The 14,413-nt window shown below is 36.1% G+C and overlaps 1 protein-coding gene across 1 annotated transcript; it reads right to left on the minus strand.

Annotated features, from left to right (window-relative positions):
- Positions 1 to 2,301: 2,301 nt before the first annotated feature.
- On the minus strand, positions 2,302 to 13,166 carry LOC100024441 (zinc finger protein 879-like). Its single transcript, XM_007498131.3, has 6 exons — positions 13,034 to 13,166; positions 10,823 to 11,328; positions 9,863 to 9,948; positions 6,025 to 6,151; positions 5,367 to 5,462; positions 2,302 to 3,948 (listed from the first exon to the last, which is right to left on the minus strand). Exons 1-6 carry the CDS (start codon positions 13,117 to 13,119, stop codon positions 2,336 to 2,338), a joined length of 2,514 nt encoding a protein of 837 aa, XP_007498193.1. The 5' UTR covers positions 13,120 to 13,166; the 3' UTR covers positions 2,302 to 2,335.
- Between the last annotated feature and the right edge of the window lie 1,247 nt (positions 13,167 to 14,413).

Raw genomic sequence — 14,413 nt, forward strand, 5'->3', positions numbered from 1 at the left:
GATCTAAACAGATAGTCTGGTTATGTAGCAAGAACAAGAGATAACTCACTAGCTCCATTGTTGTTCTTGGAATGTCAAGAGAACTTGAGGAAATCCCCAACATGGCAAATCTTTGGGAATATATAAATAAAAGTTCCACAGGATGGGCAGCCATAGATGGGTTGTAATCTGCATCATTGAGATCATGGGTCCACTGAAGTATGGGTGTATAATAATATATAGTTGGGTAGAAAAATAAGGTAAGAAATATGGAAAAGTTTACAATGTCATCAGAATACAATGCTAGGGAATTGAGTATCTGCTGGTAGGTACTCTCTGACAAAAGCTCACCGACCTATGATTTACCTTAGGGTTCAATTCATCCATCAAAAAGTAGAAGGGACAGTGAGGTAGCACAGTAGAGAGAGTACCAGATCTGGAGTTGGGAGGACCTGGGTTCAAATTTGGCCTGACATTTCACAGATGTGTGATCCTATGGCAAGTCATTTAACTTCTGAATGCCTAGCTAGTGATGAACTTTTTAGACACTTGAGTGCCCAAATTGCAAACCGTGTGGAGAGAAGGGGAGCACCTCTGCCCGAGGTCCCTCCGACTTTCTAGTAATGAACTCTGGTGAGCTCTGTGCTGGGATGATGGCAGGCATACCCCCAAGAGAGCTCTGAGTACCCCTGTCTGGCACATATGTCATAGGTTCGCCAACACAGATCTTAGAATTGATATTAGGACAGAAGGTTTCAGAAAAAAAAAAAAGAAAAAATATTTCTTTTAACAAGTAGAGGAAGCAACAAGGGCAAGTGATTCTAGACATCATTTTCACCAAAAAGGAAAAACAAGTTACTGAAACAGAAATAATGAAAATCCTGGGAGTGACCAGTCTATCTAAGAGTTTGTAATGAAGATAAAAGAGAAACATGAATCTGATATATAGCTTGTATTTTAGGAGACAGGATTTCTGAAGTTCATAGAAAGAATGTAATACTAATGTTCTATTACATTGAAGGGAAAATTAGTGCTCTTGAGAAAAAAATTCTGAGAAAAGGGGATGGGGCAAGAACATGAAATGATGGAACACACTAATGCAGGTTTTAAGTCATATATAGATGGTAAAAGCAAAGATAAGTAATGGAGATGGAGACTGAATATAAAATTGTAGCATGATCCTATAAGAACTATCTCAGAATGAGAATGCAAAGAATGAGCTGAGGTTAATAGTGAATGCTAAGGAAAACAAAAAAGAATTATTTTAGCTATGTTGGGGGCAAAGAAAGAACAAAAAGAAAAGATTGTAGCTCTACATAAATGGCTGATTGTCACAGGTTAAGGTTGAATTACTTTGGTTTTTACTTTATCCTCCCTCTTTCAAGGAGAATGATCTTTGGACTTGGAAGGACAGAACAAAAATGATTAGTAAGGAAAAGAAACTGGCTAGGTAAGGAAAAGTATCTAGATAACTTTAATAGGTTTAAGTCACCAGATTCAGATGAATAGTATACTAGAATATAAAAAGAACCGACAGATCTGACTGAGCCACATCAATGACATCTGAAAGATCTTGAGGCATGTGAGAGGACTCTTGGGACAAACATTAAAATTTACAGAAAAAGTAAGATGAAACCCAAAATAATGTGAATAAAAAAACACTAAAAGGAATCTGAACTCTGAACAAATAAAACAAATGACAAAACAAGCCTTTCTTTTCACAGCAGAGAGGTGGGGACTACTAGAGGAAAATACTATGTATATTATTATCAGAGGGAGTCCCTTTATTAGATGTTGGTGCTTAATTCTTTTTCTCAAGGGATGATCCAATTTAGAGGGGAAGCATTTTTTTCTTCTAGAAATGACTGTGATGTAAAGACAAAAGACATAATAGACCATTAAAAAAAAAAAAAACCTTACTTTTTGTTTTAGACTCAGTACTGTGTATTGGTTCCAAGGCAGAAGTGGTAAAGGCTAGGCAATGGGGGTTAAATGACTTGCCCAGGATCACACAGTTAGGAAATGTCTGAGGCCATATTTGAACCTAGTACCTTCTCTTTCTAGGCCTGGCTCTCAATGACTATATTTTTAAAAAGGATTTTTAAAAGGTAAAAGGCCAAAGTCTGGAAAGTAGTGAATTTGACTTTTATCAGTGGCAAAATTCTAGAACACATTATTAGGGGATGCTTTGTAAGTAGCTTGAAAAGAAATATTATTTTTAAGTGACAATAACTTCATCACAAATAGGTCATGCCAGACTAAAAAAATGTTTTTTGAACTAAGGACTTGTAGATCACCATGATGCTGTAGACAGAAGCTATATAGATTTCAGCAAAATATTTTAATTTGCTTCAATTTAACAAACATTAATTACACATCTACCATGTGCAAGGACCTTATCTCCAGTATGAATTCTTTGATGTTGAGTAAGGTTTGGTTTTTGGGTAAAGGTTTTGCCACAGTCATTACATTTATAAGGCTTCTCTCCAGAATGAATTCTCTGATGTCGAGTAAGGTTTGCTTGCTTGGTAAAAGCTTTACAGCATTCATTACACTTATAGGGTTTCTCTCCAGAATGAATTTTCAGATGTTGAGTAAGGATTACACGCTTGGTGAAGGCTTTACCACATTCATTACATTTATAGGGTTTCTCTCCAGAATGAATTCTTTGATGAATATTAAGCTGTAAAATGTAGCTATAAGCCTTCCCACATTCATTGCACTTAAATGGTTTCTCTCCAATATGAATATGTTGATGTTGAGTAAGGTTTGAACGCTTGGTAAAGGCTTTCCCACACTCATTACATTTAAAGGGTTTCTCTCCAGAATGAATTTTCTGATGTTGGGTAAGGATTGTCCGTTGAGTGAAGGCTTTCCCACATTCATTGCATTTATAAGGTTTTTCTCCAGTATGAATTCTTTGATGAAGATTAAGTTGTGAAACCTGGCTGAAAGCTCTCTCACATTCATTACACTTAAATGGTTTTTCTCCACTATGAATAAGCAGATGCTGAGTAAGGTGTGCCCTCTGTGAGAAGGCTTTCTCACATTCATTACATTTATAGGGTTTCTCTCCAGAATGGATTCTCTGATGTCGAGTAAGGTTTGCCCATTTGGTAAAGGCTTTTCCACATTCGTTGCATTTATAAGATTTCTCTCCAGAATGAATTCTTTGATGTAGACTAAGCTGTGAAATGTAGCTGTAGGCTTTCCCACATTCATTACACTTAAATGGTTTTTCTTCAATATGAGTATGCTGATGTTGGGTAAGGTGTATCCGCTGGAAAAAAGCTTTTCCACATTCATTACACTTAAATGGTTTCTCTCCAATATGAGTAAGCTGATGCTGAGTAAGGTGTGTCCTTTGTGTGAAAGCTTTTCCACATTCATCACATTTATAGGGTTTTTCTCCAGAATGAATTCTCTGATGACGAGTAAGGTTTGCCCATTTGGTGAAGGCTTTCCCACATTCATTACATTTGTAGGATTTTTCTCCAGAATGATGAGTATAGCGAAGTTTCAGTTGTGAAATATGCCTGAAGGCTTTTTCAAATTCGTTATACATAAAAGGTTTCTGAGCTGTATAGATTTGGGGGCATTTAGTTAGTTGGGAATCATCTTTAAAACACTTTTCATGCATATTATATTTATAGACACTATTTACTATAGGAACTTTCTGTGGTGTAATTAGAATTGATCTCAGACTTAAGTGTCTCCCAGACTCATTACTTTCAGAGGCTTCTTCCTTACTTAGAGTTTTGTCAGGTGTAATCATTACTTGTGTCAAATGATTCTCCTGTTGGCTTTGCTCCCTCACTACTGTGCCTTGAAATTTAAAGGTTTCTCCTAATCTGAAGGCCCAGGAACTGTGTCTTATAGGTCTTTCCATTATTGCCCTCTGAGACAGCTTTTCTATAGAAGTTTCCAACCTTGGAAGTGGCTCCTTTGCATCAGGCAAAGTATCAAAATCTGAAATAAATGAAAAAAATGTTTTCTATATGAGAAAGAAAATTATTTTTGGAATAAGGGGAAAAACGTCTATTCTGAAATAATTCATTTATATAGATGTCCAATGGCTGATGCAGCATTTTCCTTACATCTGTAAATAGAAATACCAATAAAATAAGCAATATTTTTTAGACAAGTAAACTGTGCTTCAAAGAGGTTAAATGATTTGTCTGTAGTCACATGGCCAGCAAGTAAAGGTACTGGCATTTGAATACAAGTCTACTAAACTAACTTTAGAGCTCTTTCCTACTACTGTAAGGAGTATAGATTTTATATTATATACTTCAAAAGAGAGTTTGGAAAACTAAAAATGCTGAGTTATCCTTACTTAAAGTATTCAATTCAATACAATACAATAGAATAAGAATAAACAAAGATACAGGCTTAACAAAGGGAAATTTGACAAAATATTAAATAGAACGAATACTAGTGGAAATAGGATATAATCTGAATTCAAAACCTCTACTTCACACCTGGACTTTTCCACTGTATGTTACACAAAACTTTTATATTAAAGTAATTCTAGCACAAATATCATCATATCATGATTTACTGATGCCTTTCATCCTCACATACAAAGTAAATCAAGACTTTTGGCTCCAAAAGTAAGGAGGAACCTCAAAAAGTGGTGCATTATTCTTCACAAGAGACCTTATGCTGAAAAGCTATATATTTTCTATATTGTAGCAAGGTCTCTTATTCAATAGTAGTAGTTAACATTTATATAAAGCCTATTATGTGCCAGGCATTGTGCTAAGCACTTTATAATTATTATCTCATTTGAGCCTCACAACAACCCTGGGAGGTAATCAGTACCTCTATTTTACAGATGAGGAAAAAAGGTAAACTGAGATTAAGTCACTTGCTCAAGATCACATGACTAGCAACTGAGGCTGAATTTGAATTCATGTCTTTCTGATTCCAGGCTAACCACTCTATACACTTTGTCATCTAGCTGCCCTTGCTATTCAGTATGGATTGGACTAGAGACCTCTCTGAAGTCATTTTCTGCTACTATGATATTCTGTGAATTTGCTCACCACCATCAACTGAGAATAATATAGAATATGAAAATATCTTTATATGTAAGTAGAAGAAATCAAAGATGACTTATAAAACAGCTTCCAGTAAGTATTGATAACTGAAGCTACATTCAAGGAAATTAAAAAGGTAACAGGAATTGAGCAAATGGAGACAATGGACATACACTGCATGATGATAACATATACAGGAATTAAGCCAGTCAGTCATATTTTCCTTTTCCATTGACCTGGAAGATTTAGGAAAGAATTTCTTGGGTCAAAATTTCAAAGATAACTTTCTCCCTGACTGAATTCCCTTGTAGTAAATGTCCATCTGTTAGCTCTTCATTAACTCACATGGACAGATGGTCCTTGGGGCTTCACTCTCCAACATCCATGGCATTTCCCCACGTTCCAACTGGGAGATCACATCTGGTTTGGGAACTGAAAGCCCTGTCAAAGTGGGAAAAAATGAAATGGGTATTTATGCTGCAGGAAAAAAAGTAATTACAGAATAAAATTCAAGGCCATCTTAATCAGAGAAGAGAAAACATACTATGAAGGTCTAGAATAGCTTAAAGGACTTCAGAAGGATATTTGGCATTGTGTTTCTATAATACATAAAGGATAGATCACAGAACTGAAATAAGGTTTGGAAAGATACTCAAGTCATTTGTCCTTTCTGCTTAAAGGCCACAATTACCCCATATTCAATGGTATTTGCATTGGATCTTGGAAAAAATCCTAACTATGGGGAAGTAAATGATGGGAAAATTATAGTATCAGGAATAGCAATAAGGTAATGAAACTGCATCATTTTTAGTTCTACAAGGCAAAGGCTTTTCACTCTGGGGAATACAATAATGAAAAAATCTTTCTAATAGCCAACAGGAATAAGAATCTCCTGTTCTGAATCTTAAGACAATATTCAGAGAAATACTTATAACTTGTATTCTTTAGAGAAACTAGGACATAAAACAGCCTTAAGAATCTGAATCAAAAGGAGAAGTTTTACCAAGAAAAACCAGATTCCTATAGTTCTCCAGAAGTACTTCCTTATAGAGGTCCTGCTGAACAGGAGCCAGTTGAGCCCACTCTTCCAAAGTGAAATCTGGATCCACATCTTTGAATGTCACTGATTCCTGAAACATCAAACATGTTTAAGCTTTCCCAAGACCAGCTCCCTAGACTTAGTGGTAAGGTTGGTAGTACCAAGAAAATGAAAGGAGTATAAAGAGAGGAATTCAAATACCATTCAGGACAAAGGAAACTTGTTGATTGAAGAACTATATAAATTCTAGATATTTTACCATGTATGTCACTTCATTTTTTAAAAACCCTTAAACTTCTGTTTTTGAATCAATATTAATTCTAAGACAGAACAACTTATAAGGGCAAGGCTATAGGGATTAAGTGATTTGCCCAGGGTTACACAGACCCTGAGGTCAGATATGAACCTGGGCCTTCCTCTCTCTAGGCCTGGCTCTCAAACTACTAAGCCACATAGCTGCTCTCATGTGTGTCACTTTTTTTGGTGGACTTGGAAGGAGACTTAACAGGAGATATGGCCCTCTTAAAAAAAAATCTTTACCTTCCATCTTAGAATCAATAATATGCATTGGTTCCAAGGCAGAAGAGTAGTAAGGCAATGGGGGTTAAGTGATTTACCTACGGTCACATAGCTAGGTAGAGTTGAGGTCAGATTTTAATGTAGGACCTCCCATCTTAGGGCCTTGCTCTCTTTCCACTGAGCCATCTAGTTGCCTCTGGCCCTCATGCATGAAGAACTTTTCACCCAAATCCTTCATCTATTTAGATCACTTGGTACAAATGATACATAAAAACTCTCTTCCATCTTATTTTCTTTTTTCCTCTCCAGTAATATTTTATTGCATTCTGCCCCACACCCTATTACATTTAGAAACAATTTTAAAAATTTGTTTTTTGATATTTTGTGATCCAAATTCTCTCCCTCCCTGAGACAATAAGCAATCTGCGACAGTTTGTACATGTGCTATGAAATAATTCATGTTTTCATGGTCATCATGTTCAAAGAATAAAACATAGAAGAAAATCATACAAGAAAAAAACTCATTAAAAAATAAAGTGAAAAATGGTATGCTGATCTGCATTCAGTCTCCATCAGATCTTTCACAGGAGGTACATCATCATGAGTCTTTTGGAGTTATCTTGGATTATTGCATCCATTTTGACTTTATCTTGGTATATGAGTTCTCACAAAAGCTTGGATCTTTGAATTTATCAAACATTGTTAATATAATCATTTACTTTTTTTTTTATGTGTTGTGTACCTATTCCATTGATGCACTGCTCTATTTCTTAGCCAGTTAACAGATTGTTTTGATGACTTAAGATCTGTTACACCTGGGCCATCTTCCTTCTCATTTTTTTTCTTTTACTTCTCTTAATATTTTTGACCTTTGTTCTTCCAGATGAATTTTGTTATTTTTTCAAGCTCTATCAAATAATATTTTGGTAGTTTGATTGGTATGGCAATGAATATGGAAATTAATTTAGATAGAATTGTCTTTTCTATCATAATGGCTTGGCTTACTTGTGAATAATAAACATTTTTCCAATTGTTTACATCTGACTTTATTTGTGTGAAAAGTGTTATGTAAGCATGTTCATATAGTTCTTGGATTTGTCTTAGCAGAATGACTACTAGATATTTTATGTTGTCTACAGTTATTTTATATCAAGAAACATATTGAGAACTGGAGGAGGAGAGATAGATACACAATTTCATTTCTATTATCTAACTTAAAAAACACTTGACAAGTACCATTCATGCTGTAACAGTGTAACCAAGATTAGTTGTAGTTCCATAGGGTATCATACTACTACTAATCAGATTATCATTTTTATTACAAACCCCAAAGTTTTCTCTTGGTCAGGAAAAAAGCCAGGCTCTTTTAGTCAGGAACCCAGAGAAGAGGTTTCTCCCTTGGTCAGTAACCCCCAGAGAGAGAGAGAGAATCCCCCTGGCCAGCTTCCAACTGCATCTCCTGGGAACATTCCATTTGGAATCTTCACTTTGATTTTGCAGATCAGGTCCCCAGCTTTGTTTCTTGCATGCTTGGCTTGTCCTACAAATCCTCCCTTTCTTCATGCCTCTTACACACTTTTCACACACACTTATAAACCAATCAATACCCAGGATATAGAATACAGTGCTGTGGTGGATTGCCTTTCATTCCTTCAGTCAATACAGAAACACCCACTTTGAGCTCAGTTGTGTACAGTATCGCATTACAAAAGTTAATAAGAGTGTAGAAAAGGCTTAGAGGAGAGTGGGAAGGGCTTATAAAGCTTTAAAATATATATAAAAAACAAAATAAATATAACACTGCTACTTCATGCATTTTCACCTATCATGGGGGGAGTATGGAATTTAACTCCTGTGATAGGTGAGGGATCACTATATTTTAGTTAAAATGTTTGCATCAATACTCATTAGGAAGATTGATGTATAGTTTTCTTTTCCTGTTTTTGCACTTCCAGGTTTAGGTATCAATACCATATTTGTGTCATAGAAGGAAATGTTATAGAATTCCTTCTTTACCCATATTCTCAAATAGTTTATAGAGTATTGGAATTCATTGTTCTTTAAATGTTTGGTAAAATTCACTTGTGAATCCATCTGGCCTTGGGGATTTTTTTCTTAGGGAGTTCACTGATGGTTTGTTCAATTTCTTTTTCTGAGACAGGATTGTTTAAGTATTCTATTTCCTTTTCTATTAATCTGGGTGATTAATATGTCTAGAAACATTCATCTATTTTGCTTAGCTTGGCAGATTTATTGGGCAGAATAGTCCTTAAGGGTTGATTTAATTTCTTCGTCATTGTTGGTGGATTCACTCTTTTCATTTTTGATACTGGTAATTTGATTTTCTTCTTTTTAAAAAAAATTTAATCAAATTAAGCAATGGCTTATCTATTTTATTTTTCATAAAACCTGCTCCTTGTCTTATTTATTAGTTCAATGAATTTTTTTTCTTTCAATTTTATTAATCTCTCCTTTGGCTTTCAGAATTTCCAAGTTGTGTTTGAGGTTTTCAAATTTGTTTTTTTTTAAGTTGTATACCTAATTCACTGATCTGCTCTTTCTCTATTTTATTGATGTGAGTATTTAAAGATATAAATTTTCCCCTAAGGACCTTAACTATCTCCTTTTCTAAAATCTCCTTCTATTGTGCTTATGGAATTCTTACTCCAAAGTGGGTAAAGTTCCTTAAACCCTAAACTTTACCCTCACTAAGGCTGGCTCTCCTTATTACTATCTCTAATGCTTTCCTCCTAGAACTTCAATTTCTCTCTCTATCCTTGAGAGACTAGGGAAGTCATTCTGCTTCTTTTCCTCATATTACCAGGTCTAAGTCACTAATTATATAGCTTCTCTCCACCTGCCTTCATGCTCTGTAAATGTTGCAAAATTGTATTATTCTCTTCAAATTGCTGATATCAAGCTATCACCACTAAAAAGCAAATTTGAGTTTTATTAAATTACTTAAGCATGGAGTTCATCATGTTTCTACTCTATTTTCTTCCTTGTGAGACTTGCATGCTATTCCTTTTTTTAAACTATTACTCAAGTAACTTAACCTGCTTGTCTCAGTTTCTTTACTTGTAAAAAGGGGGATTGTAAAAAAAAACTTGTAAAAAAAAGTAGCACCTACTTCTTAGAGCTACTGTGATGATCAAATGAGATAATATTTGTAAAGTGCTTAGCTCTTTAGTAGCCTAGTACATAGCAGAACCTATATAAATGCTGGCTATTATAGTGAGAACCAGATAGCATTTTAAGAAAGAGAAAGGCTACTCCAACTCACCTGAAATCTGGCTAATGGGAGCACTGTTGAGTTTTCTTTCTCTAAGCTTCCCTCTTGGAGAATAGCAGGATCTTGAGAACTTGGAGCTAGGAACAAGAAAAGATCTAGTCTGAAAAATTCAGACAGAATAGGTGTATCAACTAGAGTCCCAACTTTGTACCTGTGGTCACAGCAGATTTCCAGGGACAGAATTTTACTTCAGAGCTTGACATACAGCTGATTTCACAATTCTGTCTTCAATACAATTTAAAAATATTTAATAAGAACCCTTAATTATACAAAATGTGGGATGAACAAATTTGCCAATTTCCTACACAAAATAGCTCTATATGCAAATTAACATCTTATATTGATCAGCTAGATAAATAGGGTCTTTAGGGCAGTATGAGAATTAGAAGAATATGACCAAAAGACCCAGCTTACCTGTTATCTAATTGTATGGTCCTAATCATGGAAAATTAGGATAATTATATCTGCCTTATTTATCTCATAGGGATCTGAAAGGATAAAAATATAATATACTGTAAAAGTATTATCATTGAGCCCATTGCCCAGTCACTGATTTATGGATGGGTTGCCAAGGTTCATTGGGGAGAACTCTTTGTGAGAGGTAAAGGAAGAAGAAATATTTTGTCTGCCTCTGATAGATATTCCCTCATAAGAAGAGCCCATGAAAAATGCTCTCTTATTGCAAATCACATACTTTTCATAAAATAAAACTACAAGGAATAGAATGGGCTGGATGACATAAGACAAAGGAAAATATTATTTAAAAGGTTCTCATTCCCCGTTTCCTGAGAGTAAAGAGTACCTCCTTTCTCATCCTGTCCAATCCAAAGACTTTCTCTCACCTTTTCATCATTATTTCTCCCCAGGACCCTTTTTCTAGGGTTTCTACTCTTTTTTTTTTCTACCCTAAAGAGACTTTGCTCTCTCCCTCTATACTTTTACAAGTCTCACCTTCCTCTTCCAGTATTTGGGTCAAATCCTCCACTAAGGTGATCACCTCCTTAATGTTCTGTGGATGCTGTGATTTTACCCAAATCCTGATCTCACTGGGCAAGATGGTCAGAAGTTGCTCTAGTACCAGCAGCTCCAGGATCTGTTCCTTTGTGTGAATCTCTGGCCTTAGCCACTGAAGGCAGAGTTCCCAAAGCTGGTTTACAGCCTCTCGGGGCCCAGCCTTCTCTGGGTATGGAAAACATCTGAAGTTCTGGCGAGAAGTCTCAGGATTGACTTTCTCTCTTTTTACCACGGTAATCTGTTCCTTAAGAGAACCTTTTAATAATTTGTCTTGTTCATGTACATTCAGGATATAGGGGCACAGGGGAATAGACATCATCTTATTCAGGGCCAACATCTCTCTATTTGGTACTGCAACACTGGGCTTCAGATTTACATTCCCAGAGGGGAGCCAATTCCCTTCAGATTCAAGATGGACATCTGCATACAGTTCATGAGGAGTACTGTGGACAGAAATAAATCATGGTTAGAAGGAGAGACTGATAACAATAAGTACTTATTAAGCTTTCTATGCTAGATACTACAGATACAAGATAATGAATAAAACAATCCTTATTTGTATGGAGTTTACACTCTAATGGAAGAGACAAGAACATGTCTAATTATAAACAGAAAAAAATATTAAAGAGAATATGTACAATATATTCAGAATATCAAACTGTTAAGTATAAGACTTTCATTTTTGTGTTTGTAGTAGGTACTTAACAAATGTTGGCTAATTGACTGATAAAATATTTTGCAGTCTCTGTTACTTTTTAACATATCTCCACAACAAACCTGAGATAAGCAACAGAAATCTCATTATATGTATTACACAGTTCAAGAAACTAAAATTTATTCAGATTATCTAACTCAAAGACATTTAGTAATAAATAAGCAGAACCAAGCCTGTGACACAGATCTCATGACTGCCAGTTCAGTGTTCCTTACACCAAAGGTATCTAACCCCTTTACTAGAATAGCAAGTGAGTTTGTGTGGTTCCTAACTAAACACTTTTTGAAAAAAGGGGAACCATTCTTTTGATTATCATTTTAAGAACAGTAAAAGGAATGGCAATTTTCAATTAGCGTACTGAAATCCAATTCAATTCAACAAGCATTTATTAAATGCTTACTTTGTGTTAGGTAGGGAATAGAATTGATCTAGGAATCAATCAGGAAAGCCCAGGTTCAATTCTGGACCCTGATGCATATAAAATGAGGAATTCTGGGCAAATATCCCATAACCTTCCTAGTCAGTGCCCCAGGCAACAACCTAACACATAAAACTGCAGAATAATCTGTATTGGTATATGGGATTCGTTCACTGGAAGTTTCCATGACAGAATGCTGGGCATGAAATCAGGAAAACACAAGCTGGAATCCTTCTTCAGACAAATAATAGCTTTCTGCATCTGGGCACCTTATAAAATTTCTCTAGGCCTCAAATTCCTCATCTGTAACATGACCCCATGACCTCCAAGCCCCTGCCAGCTCTAAATCTATAGCCTATAATCACAGGTCCAGATCTTCTCCTTTCCTCTAACCACCTCAAATGTGCCAAACTATAGATACATACAAAAAAAACCAAGGGCTATCTGAAACCAAGGAGATATTTTTAAAGTTATTTTAGGTACTCCATGTATCCCCTAAAGACATTTATTACTTCAGGTTCTAGGCTTCAAGTCCTCCTTGCCAAAAAGCTGACCTAAGTAAATATTCTTCTATCAAATTCAAGTCAGTAAAACCTGAGTAGGGTAAAGTCCCCCGTCCTTCCCCTCCCACTTCTCTTTTGACCGGAGAAAAGAGTGCTACACTTGGGAGTCAGGAAGACCTGAGTTCAAATTTAGATTCATGACTAGCTGTGTGACAGTGGGCAAAATCACGTAACCCTTGTTTTCCAGTTTCGTCATCTGAGAAATAACGATAATAACACCTACCTCACAGGGACTCTTGTGGGGAACAAATGGGATAAGATGTAAAGCCCTTTACAAACCAGAAAGTGATAACTGATTAATAAGAAAATACTAATTATTATTATTTTCCATTCTTATTCACCCCCGTCTCCCAACATGTTTGGAGGAACTTCAGTTCTTCCCACGGCTGCAGCAACTGAGTCTAATGACACCGAGTGTTTAGCGGGGAGCGAGAAGTTCGGGTACCCAATACCTGTTCGGAGGCCCTCCGACTGCACCGGAAGCAAACCCGGATCCCCTCCAGAAGGAACCAACACAGTCATGGCGACTCAGATGCATACGCAACCGCGCTATAGCGTTCGTGACTGGCGCAAACTGACAGAACTACAATTCCCAGAGTGTTCCGGGGCACGTGCTGTGCCAAATCTTTGTTTATCAGACCTGTAATTACCGGGCTACCAGTATCCCGAGGCACGCATTCTCTCGGAACTACGATTCCCAGAGTGCCCCGGGGCACGTCCCCTTCGTGATGACTTTTCAAAGCACTGTGGACCAGAAAGAGCCTGGCAAATTTTGAGCTGGATTTTCAACTCAAGACTAGTTGTTTTGCTCCTCTAAATTATGAACTTGAATTAGATGACCTCTAAAGTCTTTTCCAGTTCCAATATGGTAATGAAAGCATTATCCCTGTTTACCAAGAGAGAAATTAAGGCACAGAGAAGTGGAGACTTGCCAGTGGGGTGGCACAGCGACCAAGGGTCAAAAGTGAGATGTAAAACGATGTCTTCTTTCTCTTTCCCCTATTTATTCGCACATTTAGCTATCTTTATTTTTACGTTTCTCTTAAAAGTATTTTTATTTCGTAAAATATTTATCTCGATTACATGTACAATTTTTAACATTTAAAATTTTTTGAAAAAAAAATTGAATTCCATATTCTCTGCTTCTCTCCCGCCTCTCCCTTCCTCTTGAGAAAGACAGAAATTTAATATCGATTATATATGTGAAGACATACAAAAGTATTTGCATATTATCCCCTTCCCCCACCCATGGAGGTAGCAAGTTACATATCATTTAAGTCATGCAAAGCACAAAATCCATTTCTTCTAATGGCCATTTATCAATACAGTGTGCTGTCTCAGAAATTTTCAAAAGGACAAAAAAATATCTAAAGCAATTGTTGTTTTGAGTCTTAGCTTTTCTAAGGGAGGTGAGACCTAAAACTAAAGAAATTCAGGGGATTAGGACAAGTGGTTAATTGGGGGATTTGGGTGAACTACACATCTTTTGACTCAATTCTAATATGGAACTAATTCATATTCTGTCTTGTGAGAAAAGTTTGTTCAATTGTGGGAATTGACAGAAAACCTTATTGCACTGTTTAAACCTAGCCCTGTGTGACTGGGAAACTGGTCTACCTATATATACTGTTTAGAGACCTTTATCCAAAGACCTAGGTTATGTTGACCAGAAATTCTGATCCTAAAACTGATGTAAGGAATTTCCTTATAATTGTACATTTCAAGTAACCTATATGTCTTATCTGAAATCTGTCCCCATACTGGTCAGTTGGTTATTGTTTCTATGAAACTTTGATTGTTTAGAGATACTTGGGGAGGAGTGGGACACTTTT

The sequence above is a fragment of the Monodelphis domestica genome, chromosome 7 (genome assembly GCF_027887165.1).
Source record: "Monodelphis domestica isolate mMonDom1 chromosome 7, mMonDom1.pri, whole genome shotgun sequence".
In the NCBI taxonomy this organism is placed as follows: Eukaryota; Metazoa; Chordata; class Mammalia; order Didelphimorphia; family Didelphidae; genus Monodelphis; species Monodelphis domestica.

Bases quoted from the DNA above. Each gene is read 5' to 3' on its own strand.
- LOC100024441 (XM_007498131.3), bottom strand. From the start codon at position 13,119: ATGCATCTGAGTCGCCATGACTGTGTTGGTTCCTTCTGGAGGGGATCC. The intron at 6,152-9,862 runs GTGAGTTGGAGT...TTGATGTTTCAG, and splicing joins TCCCATTAGCCAGATTTCAG to GAATCAGTGACATTCAAAGA. The intron at 5,463-6,024 runs GTAAAACTTCTC...CCACTTTGACAG, and splicing joins TAGGAATCTGGTTTTTCTTG to GGCTTTCAGTTCCCAAACCA.